Source organism: Capsicum annuum, chromosome 3 (assembly GCF_002878395.1).
Source record: "Capsicum annuum cultivar UCD-10X-F1 chromosome 3, UCD10Xv1.1, whole genome shotgun sequence".
NCBI classification, from domain to species: Eukaryota; Viridiplantae; Streptophyta; class Magnoliopsida; order Solanales; family Solanaceae; genus Capsicum; species Capsicum annuum.
Genome location: NC_061113.1, coordinates 266,049,208 through 266,060,131, shown reverse-complemented (window position 1 = coordinate 266,060,131; position 10,924 = coordinate 266,049,208). Strand labels below are relative to the sequence as shown.

At 33.6% G+C, this 10,924-nt stretch overlaps 1 protein-coding gene across 1 annotated transcript; it reads left to right on the top strand.

The window, feature by feature from the left end:
• Positions 1-6,881: 6,881 nt before the first annotated feature.
• LOC107861887 (caffeoylshikimate esterase) lies at positions 6,882-10,721 on the top strand. Its single transcript, XM_016707265.2, has 2 exons — positions 6,882-7,581; positions 10,133-10,721. The coding sequence occupies exons 1-2, from the start codon at positions 7,051-7,053 to the stop codon at positions 10,583-10,585; spliced, it is 984 nt and encodes a 327-aa protein (XP_016562751.2). The 5' UTR covers positions 6,882-7,050; the 3' UTR covers positions 10,586-10,721.
• The last annotated feature ends 203 nt before the right edge of the window (positions 10,722-10,924 follow it).

The following is a 10,924-nucleotide window of genomic DNA, read 5'->3' as shown; positions in this document are numbered from 1 at the left end:
TTAACAAGAGACCCCTAGCTTCCATGTACTTAGCTTCCGTTTGGTCTTAGAATCTGAAATTGAAACTCGAAATTTAAAAGTTTAAGTTTTGAAGTTGTGTTTGATCATGTATTTTACTTGAACAGAGATTAAAAGTTTGGTGAGTGGAAGTCTCGAAAAACTAGTCAGAGCCATTTTTTGGGAACTTGAAAATATTTGAAGATTAGAATCTAAAATTTTGAAAAAATCTCTTGGCTAAAATCTGATCCAAAATCTATGATTAAATGCTATAATAGTATGCCACCAGCCACATAATAATAACAAAAGAAAAGTTAAATTCTTTTAGAATTTCAGTGGTTGACTTTCTAAGTGATAAAAATATTCTGAAGTTTGTTTCTGCATTGCTTGGCATATGGTGAGGCCTGAGAGTTTTGTTCAGTGTGTAGTTTCTTTCATCATCTTAAAAGCTTCAAATTTTAAACTTTGGATCTGATTTTTTTGGACTTTTTCCTAACATTTTCTTCTTGATTTTTACATGAAACATTAATATTCCTATACTGATTTCTTTTCTTTCCTTTTTAGTCTTCTTCCTATATAAAATTTGATATTCCCTACGTTTCATATTCGTTTTTAATGTTACTAACTAAAAATGTACGTCTCAACTTACAAATTAACAATATTAGTTATCAAGGTTAATGTTAAGACAGGCTTAGTCTTGTTTTTAAATAAAGTACTACCTTTTATTGTTAAGAGATAAAAGAATAAAATAGTAGTAAAAGGTATTTTTTTTATTTATGATTTTGTAAGAGACGTAGAGATATGTGACGATTAATATGAGACAACAAAAATTGTTAGGGTTTTTGCCCTGATTTTCTTACTAAAATTAAGTTTTACTTTTTCTTGAAAGGAAAATAAAAGTAACCATAAATACTTTTACTTTTCCTGAAAGAAAAATATAAAACTTTTTCATATTTGGCTAACCTCTATCTAAAACGAAAAGTTTTGGAACTCTGTAAATAGAAATCCTTCTTTCTCATACAATAACACAGTAACATCCACAATGTAGTCATTTACGAGTCTTGTTTAAGGAGAGATTTTCTCCCAATAGTTTTATGTTTTCTTTATTATTAGATTTTATATGTAGATCAATTGATGAAATAATATAATAATATTAGGCTTTTTAGTATTGTTTTATGTGCCTTTTGAATTGTTACCATAATGGTTTGCAACCAATTAGCTTCCGCATGATGGCCTTTCGATTTTGAACCCAACAAAAATAGATAATTAAATTCTTGTGACGATTAATATGAGACAAAGAAAACTGATAATTAAATTCTCTATTCGGCTGTATATAATATAACGGCTATCAATTACTACATAAGGACCTAGTCATGAGAATTCAAATGTTAGATTGTTAATAATAAGGTCTTGAGTTAATTTATCAAAACTATGCTTTTAAAATGATGATGTTATACTAAACAATAAAGCAATGTAAAATCAATGACTCCTACCTACCACGCATGACAACTTCTTTTCATAATTTTTGTTGTCTCGAAGATGAAAGGTGAGTACCACTCCACTTTAATAGACTGTAAATAAAATTAGGTAGTGAATAAACATTCTATAAATGTTCTAAGGCTATCTTTATGAATGAAATTAATTTAATTTGTTCAACAAACATTAAACTGCCGAAAGTTCTTTCTTATGTTCCTATTTTCTAGAAATCCTTTTTTTTTCCGATTACTGAAGCTGTAGCTATTAGCTACGACATGAGTGTTTTATTGCGTTTCAAAGTACAAAGTGCTATCACAAGTGTTGGGTTCGAAACTGAGAGAGTGTCATACGGAAGTTCATAGTTTGCTAATTATGGAAATGATAATTTAGTTGATAAAAAAAAAAGTTAAACTAAAAACATAATATTATTAATATGATTTGGTCAACAGATCTACATATTGAAAATCTAACAGCGAAAAACCATTAAATCTATTGAGAGAAATTGGGAGAAATCTCTCTCTAAATAAAACTCTTTGAATTACATTGTGGATGATATGATGTTCTACCTTAACAAAAGAAATCTTCAATTTTATTTATAGAGATGCAAAACCTTTTTTTATTAATTAAGAAAAAACTAATAGGAAAGAGATCTTTTCTTAATAAGGAAATTTTTTCTAACAAGAAAGATAATTATAATTCTGATAGAAAATCACGTAAAATAGTAAATTCAAGATAAATCCTAACACTACGTGATCGTAATGAGATGGTTCCAGATCTGAGGTTGGCTATGCGGGTGCAAGGGGGTTAAACTAGAGCTCATTCAATTCATCGAAAATTATACAATATATATAAAGTCAATTTATTTTTATTAAATAAAAATTAAGTTTTTAATCCTCTAAACACATATGAACTGCAACTCGACAGTCAAAAGGCTTGATGTGTAGCCATTGTTGTGATTTAGAGACATTCCTTTTACCTATTTGAATCTCGTTGCCAAAAGTTCTGATTCCGCTCCAGTTTGGAATTCCTTCACCCTCACAAAAATGAGTCATGCAATATGCAAATCCAAATTTAATAAAGCCTTAATACCATATCTGATAAAGAAATGAACTTTGAGCTCCAAGACCATATAAGGAGATCAAGGACGCTTTAATTCATCAATGTGGGACTCCAACACTCACCGCACATTCAGGGCTGGACATCTGAAGTGTGGACAGTGGGGGGCCCGGCCAACATTGGAAACAATGAATTGGGTAGGCCTGACTCTGATATCATGATAAAGAAAGGGGCAAAATTCAGAAACAACATACTTATCCTCTTAAATTATGATTTTCATAGCAACAGTTTCATAATTACATAATATACCAAGTTGTATTTTGTATTTTTGCAAACTGTTGCTACAAAAATACAAATATATCTAATTTTTACTGCCCTTATGATGATATGTATTTTGTATTTTTGCAAACTGTTGCTACAAAAATATAAATACATACAAATACATATGCTACAAAATATAATTTGATAAAAGTGTTGCTATTTTTTATAATTTAATACTTAAAGTATGCTACTTTATGTATTTTTTTCATAAAGAAATGAATTTTGGGTCTAACTCAACCTCAAAAGTTAGCTCATAGGGGAGGGTTGCTCAATACCACATAACGAGACCAAGAACCTTTAACCCACCGATGTGAGACTCCAACAATATCAAACATCAAGTGAATACGCCCCACCCTCACCCCCACCTCCACCCCCAGCCCCCCAAAAAAAGGAAAAAAAAGGAAAATGAAGCGGAAAAAGTGACGAATAAGTTAGAACTGTTGCAGCATTGCTCTTATATGTAAAATAAATAAAAGTTTTAATGAGTAGGCTAAGGTAGATACAAAAAAATAATCTACTTTCGAGAATGCATTGGATGTGTTTAGTATCTCATTCGGCATTGACAAAAGCTGGCCAAGATTTGAAAACAGGAAAAAGGAGAGATGGGAAGAAATTGTTATGAGTTTTAAGCTATACATTGTTAATATATATTCTTATATTATCATATCACATTTATTTGTCACGATAACTTGTCTTATTTTCAAGTGTATATATCATTAGGATGATTTGAATATGTCAAGAATTTTCTTAATAACACCCTTGTGATGGGCCCTTCCACTGACCTTACGTATAGCGGAAGCTTTAATGCACCGAATAACTTTTTTAACTTTATAATATATAACTAACTAAACTGAAATATTGGTATTACTCTAGTACTTGGTGGCTAACAATATATATAGACCCATGAATGATCAATTAAATGTTGTATAGATATTTTTAGTGAAATTTCTATCCTTCTCAATAGTGCTGTCAAAAGAATGGAAATCAATGCCAATAATTTTGATTCCTTGCAGATGTATATGTACGCTCAGTTTTCCATGCACTATGTGACTATGTCCTCCATTTAGGAGTTTTGTTTTTTACAACCCAGCCTGCCTGCCTGCCTTTCTTTTGTTGGACAAAATGACAATGAAAAACGAATTTCAAAGATGGCTTGGATGTAAAATTAGAATGATTGAATATGGGGAGGTTGGATCAGAGTATACGTAGAACTTGCCCCTACTTTGAAGGTAGAGAGGTTGTTTTCGATGGACCTTAGCTTAAGAATAAAACAGTGTGAAAATATTTACATAAGTGAAGAAGCCGCGATAAAATACTATACAACATACACAACATGAAAAAATCATTCTGAACAATAATCAAAATACAGAAAACAACAGACAGTAACCGAACTCAAATGACAAAAAACTACAGGAGTAATAATGCTACAAATGTCGGTATGGTAAGGATAAGTGAGAGAATGCTCTACTACCTACTAATCTTCTATATATCCTAATTTGTGTCCTCCACAGAATCCTATCTAAGATCGTGTCCTTTGTAAGTAAGCTGAGACTATTGTGCCGTATCCTGTCTAATCACATCTCTCGATACGTTTTTGGCTTATTTCAACGGAGCTCCTGATTGAAACCATCCATATGAAATCTAAAATAGATCTTGGTCCAACGACCAATTTTCCTAATCGACAAACCAATCTGGGTAAACAGTTCAAAGAGAGTTGTTTAAAAAGTAAAACACTTTAATTTGCTAAGTTATGATTAGAAGGATATTAATTATGATTCAAAATTTACTAAGCCTGATTTCACCAACTTTTTAGTGTTGCTCCCTTTTAGACACCTACATAGGGTTAATCACGTGTGTCACTGTTTTAAATTTGGCCCAACTTCACATTCAACTCAAATGTAAAACGTTAAGTAGAAAATAAATTTGAAAGAAAAATTGCATGCAAGTTATAATTAATTTTTGCAAATTTCAGTAGAAACTATCAGTCTGAAGTTTGAACTACAAAACACCCAAGGTTGAAATTTCAGACCTCGGGTTTGAATTTTAATTCCAGGGCTGTAATATTTTCTAAATTTCGACTATGTTTTAAATAGCGGTTCTAAAAGCGACTATATGTGCACTTCGAGGCCCAAGTTGGATGCATGTTTTGGTATAAATCTTTGGGACTGTGTTGTTCAAGAGGCAAACTTCTTTTGGGCCTTATCGTTGTAGTTACAGCTATAACCAAACTATATACGCCCAATTTGGATAAAATTGACCTTTCAAAGTCATCCCGTTTTGGAAAAACACAAATTGAATTGTGGGATCTGCCATTGATAACCCTAGGTGTGATCCGTTCCCGCACTCTTCACGAATGCGATATACTTTTTTAACACTTACATATATTTAAATAGAATTTGAGATCGCTTTCCTCGTGCGTTTCGGCTGCAGCATTTTAATGTTCTAACTGCATCATTTAGAAAGAGTTTTGTTGGTTGTTGACTTGTTGGATCTGCATTTACATACCAACACCAGTGGATAATTTATACTAGGACACATATTCTTTTAGTTTGTGTGTGATTTGTATGGAAATTTTATATTTTAAGATTGTTCATACTTCTCTTTCAAATTCCCACATAATATAATAATATTGATTTATGTTTCTCACCTACCAAAGTTTCCCATAATTTCGTAATAGAAATGTGTTCCGGGTTCCACTGCACGTTTGGTAAAGTTCAAATTGTTTAATCTAAACAATTATTGTGTCACACACTAAAACAAAGGGGAATATATAATTATATGAGAAAGTAAACGACCATAATCTTTGATAACTAAAATACTGTATATATATAATTTCATTGCACGAAATCTCCTCTCCTAAAATGAGAGAGACTAAACTGAGATTAAAAAATCACAATGATCATATTGTCAAGGGGCAATGTAATTTTCTTATCCTGTCCATCGACCATCGACGGTTAATTTTTTCCTCAATTGTTTTTTTTTGGTGAAATAAGGAATAATAATTTCAAAATAAAATGTAAAATTATTCTATTCGATATTTGATTGATAAAATATAAGATTGTAATGTGACATTTGATTTCTCTTTGGTTCACACTCGGTCAAACAAAGTTGCTGCCAAAAACTTTTTGGAAGATTATTTTTGGATTTATCAAACAAAGTTAATACCAAAAATTTTGTTGTAAATTTCTCCCTTCACGTGCAAATGTTGAAATTTATATCTTCCATTAATATCATTATCATGGATGACATCAACAAATTCATTTTCATCTCTATAAATAGGGACCTTCTTTCTCATTTATAGTACACCATTTAAGAAGAACACCAACATTTGATAAGATTTAGTTGTGTTTATTTTCTTCTTTGTAGAGAATATTTGTGAGAGAGTCGTGTTGAGAAATACTTTAAGTGAACCTCATATTTGGAGTGATATTTGTGAGGTTATTCTCTTGGGTATTTGGGATATAAGAATATTTAATTACTCTAATTTTGTACTTTTTTTTGTATTTTTTTGTACTCTCTTTTGTTCCGTTGGTGTTTAGTAAAGTTACTCCTCATTTTGTATGTGGACGTAGGTTAAGTTGATCGAACCACGTTAAATTTATGCCTCCTTTATTTTCTCAACTTATCATTATTATCATCTTTATTATTATCTTTAATTAATTATTTTATTTAATTCCGCACTATTCGGATTTTCAATCCTAACAAATATAAGATAATAATCTCATAATTTGTACTGAAAAAATAAAATTGACTACTCCTATAACATATTATAAATGAACTATCCTTCTCTATATCCATTTCACTAACCACACGACTCCTTTTTTTTATTTGAAGACTATTAATTCCCTCCATTTTAGTCGTCATGATTATCGAATATTTTTTAATCCAAAATATTTAAATTTTTTAAAAAGTAAAATAAAATAAACTTATTCATTATGCATAGCCCTGTAAGTTCACCTACTCCCCTCACCAATCCCCTAAGGTGGGACCACAAATTCAATATTATATTGAAGTTGACCTGAAAAAGAAAAAAAATGGTTGGTGAAACTACTTTCATGATATATAATACCAATTGAGATTTTAGTTGGAAAAAACAATACATATGAATACCATTTTACAATAAATACCCAATCACTGCCAAAAATAAAATTCATACCAACTCCCAGTAACTGCCCACCACCTACTCCATTTCACCGGAAAATGTCGTCGGAAGCCCCGGCACCGGCTGCAAACTTCTGGGGCGATATGCCGGAGGAAGACTACTACGCCTCTCAAGGAGTACGCAACTCCAAATCTTACTTCGAAACACCACATGGCAAGCTCTTCACTCAGTCATTTCTCCCACTTGACCCAAACGTATCTCTTAAAGCAACTGTTTACATGACTCATGGATACGGCTCCGACACCGGCTGGCTATTTCAGAAAATATGCATTAACTATGCTACTTGGGGTTACGCTGTTTTCGCCGCCGATCTGCTTGGACATGGCCGCTCCGATGGAATTCGATGCTACGTTGGGGACTTGGAGAAGACTGCTGCTGCTTCCTTGTGCTTTTTTAAGAGTGTGAGGAATAGTGATGAGTATAAGCATTTGCCGGCATTTTTGTTTGGGGAATCTATGGGTGGGTTATCTAGTTTGCTCATGTATTTTCGATCGGAGCCGGATACTTGGACCGGGTTGATTTTCTCCGCCCCGCTTTTCGTCATTCCTGAACCTATGAAACCTTCTAAGGTAAGTAAGTATATTTTAGTTAATTGTTTCTCGTTATTCCCTGCTTGCAGCTTGTTATTATCGAGTTCATCTAAATCCAGTACTTTTAATATACTTAAATGGAACAATCAGCAGATATGAACCCATAAATATAGCAGGTGCAATGCTAAGAACCTTAAAAGTTAAAACAAAAAAAATCTTAAAATCCTGGATCCGATTATGTTTATTGGCTCATACTTTGATGACTTAATTTGACATAGTAATCCTACCGGGCAGCCGTGGAGGCAGGATTTTGGTGGATTCCAACAATTAAAGAAACAAACACGTGAAGAGCTAAAAACATTAGAAACTGTGACTAGTGGGAATTGGATCTATTTTGTCTAAGAGAATTTGAATCCCGTTTACTGCTGAGCTAAGCTTTTGGTTTGTGTCAAACGATCCAACATCATATACATACACACACATAAAAAAATAAATTTAACCTTATATAGAAGGTGGTTTGGCCATCTAGATCCACCTATGCTTCCTGGATTGACCATAGTCTTCAATTTGTCGTTAGATTTTATTAGACTCTGTGCGATGACCCTAAGTTGTTATCCCTTTGGCTCAAATTTATTCAAATAAAACAAAAATTTTATGATAGAAGTTCGCTCACATAGCTTAGCTAGTTAGAACATAGGACTAGGAGTCCTTGTGTCATTGGTTTGAATCCACTTCTAAGCGGATGAAGGATCTAAACTATGAATAGGTGGCTGTTGATCGGATCCTGAATTCAAACGAAAGAGTAAGCTAAGCATGTAAGGCCTGTTATTCATAAGAAATACTTATTGATTTCAGAGAGACTAATCTGTGGAAGTCCAGTGAGATCTCAATTGGCAGCTAACCTTTGCTCTAATGGCTATTAGTATGTGCGTTTAGAAAAAACAATTTTGACATTCATACTAAATATATACTCCTATATCCTTAAGCTAAACTAGTTCTTTATTTATTTAGTTGAACTCCTGATGAGTCACGTTGATTCTAAAGGGCTTGTTTGGTAGAAGAGATAAGGGATAACTAATTCCAAGATTAATTTTAGAATGAGCTTATCCCATGTTTGGTTGAGATAAAATGCATGGAGTAACTCATTCGAGGATTATAGTGCTAGTTTTATCCCACCTTGAGAGTGAGATAGCTAATTCCGGATAACTTGTTTCCAACCAAACAACCCCTAAGAGAACATGTAGGTAATTGACTTATTTAAGTAAGAAAGGTATCAATCTTGGTGCTACGAACAAAAGAGAGGGAGAGAGACAGTAAAGGTATATTTCTATGTTCCTGTGAAAAATGAAGAGGATTGTAGGTACTATTTATAGATTGAAAATATTTTGAAAAGATTAAAAAAAATATTTCAACCTTTAAAATTGAAATTAGAATTTCAACTTTTCAACCTTGAAATTTCAACTTTCTTCATTGAGCTTTTTAACTTTCAAATTCATAATGGTTTTAAAATTAAGTTGATAATACTACAATACATGATTATAATTAAAATTTCAAATTTAATCGGGTTAGCATTAAAAAATTCGAGCCCACATTAACCAGCCCGTTTGTGGCTCATTACCTAACCCAGACTGGCTAGCCCGACTTAGAATAGTAACCTGTTCATAAGGATTCCTATGTTTTCAGGGATTCTTCTGTATATGAAGTAGTTGCAATCCCATCTGGGTAATCAAAGGCAGAGATTCTATTCAAATGCCCTGTATTCTGCACCGGGAAAACATACTACAGAATCTTCTCCTTCAGAGTCAAGGCATTTTGAGCCCTAGCTAGTATTGAGATTGAGAGCCGTAAAGAGTCTGAAGATCAGTCATTCGACTTGGGAATCCCATCCAACTACAGATAAGGGGGGAAACTACAAACCAGTCTTAATTCCTACAGACTAAGATTCAGTTTCAGGTTCTGGCCAAAGAGCATTTCACTTCAAATAACCCGCCTGGCCCAACCCATTTATTCTTTGCCCAAACCGGCCCGGTTCCGGTAATCAGTAACAATAAAACTTTTTGGGCCGGTTTGGCCAGGACCTGCCTACACGACAGGTATAGTTTTGACAGCCTTCCTCCCCATCCCCAAATGTTCACTCATAAATTAAACCATCTGTTCTCTTTGAAATAGAGTAAAAAACCTATCTGTTTCTTCCATACTTTTTTGTTTGTTTGTTGGAAGGTCAATACAATATGCACAACTATTGCTGGTCTTGCTTTTGGGAGGCTCCTATAGACCTTTCAGATTAGACTTGATCCCCGTTAGAGTCCTATTTTCTCTCTTTTTGAACGGTGGCTTACCTACAACCCTTATGTAAATAAGATTGATGCATATACCCCCATCAAACCAAATTGTACCTCCTTTTCCCATTGGCACTCTAATCAAATTGTCAGTCTTAAATTATACTACGTATTGATTCACATTTTAAGAATAGAATTTGGATCTCAGAAAGTTCTTATTTTAAATGATATATTTGAAAATCATGACTAAAGTTACTTCTTTTCTGGTGAAAGGACTATCAATAATGAGAGCTTTGCTTTTTACCATGTAGGTACATTTATTCGTGTATGGACTGCTATTTGGATTTGCCGATACATGGGCGGCTATGCCAGACAACAAAATGGTGGGCAAGGCTATAAGGGACCCTGAGAAACTGAAAATAATCGCAAGCAATCCCAGGAGATATACCGGAAAGCCAAGGGTTGGAACTATGAGGGAGATTGCCAGGCAGTGTGAATATGTCCAGAACAATTTCCACAAGGTCACTGCTCCATTTTTTACAGCTCATGGTACCTCGGATGGGCTTGCATGTCCTACAGGCTCACAATTGTTGTATGAGAAGGCAAGCAGTGAGGACAAAACCCTCAAGATTTACGATGGAATGTATCATTCCTTGATCCAAGGGGAGCCTGATGATGCTGTCAGTCTTGTTTTAGGTGATATGAGGGCTTGGATTGACGAGAGGGTTGAGAAGTATGGTCCAAAAATCAATGGCTCTGCATAATACTTTTCAACTTTGAACTCTGCTTAATCGATGTATTCTTTTGTGCTTGACCCCAAATTTGGTAGTTGAGCGGACCACATCTGGCAAACTATACGCCTTAAAGAAACCATAGTATTTTTAATTACTATTCGTCCCAGATATTATCTCTATTTGTTCCTTGAATATGCCAGTGTTTCAATGTCTGGTAATGTTGTTGTTGGTTGAAAATGTGATGTATGAAGGAAGAGGTTTGGCAATTGACCGCAACATGGTAAAACCTGAATTTAGGTATTGTTCTGTAGTGTGGGCACAAAGTTCTTATCCCTGGTGCTCCAAAAGACGCGGTAATGTCGTTTTCAG

Excerpts from the sequence above, each read along its gene's own strand:
- LOC107861887 (XM_016707265.2), top strand. The coding sequence starts at position 7,051 with ATGTCGTCGGAAGCCCCGGCACCGGCTGCAAACTTCTGGGGCGATATG. Across the intron at positions 7,582-10,132 it reads AACCTATGAAACCTTCTAAG|GTACATTTATTCGTGTATGG; the intron begins GTAAGTAAGTAT and ends TTTACCATGTAG.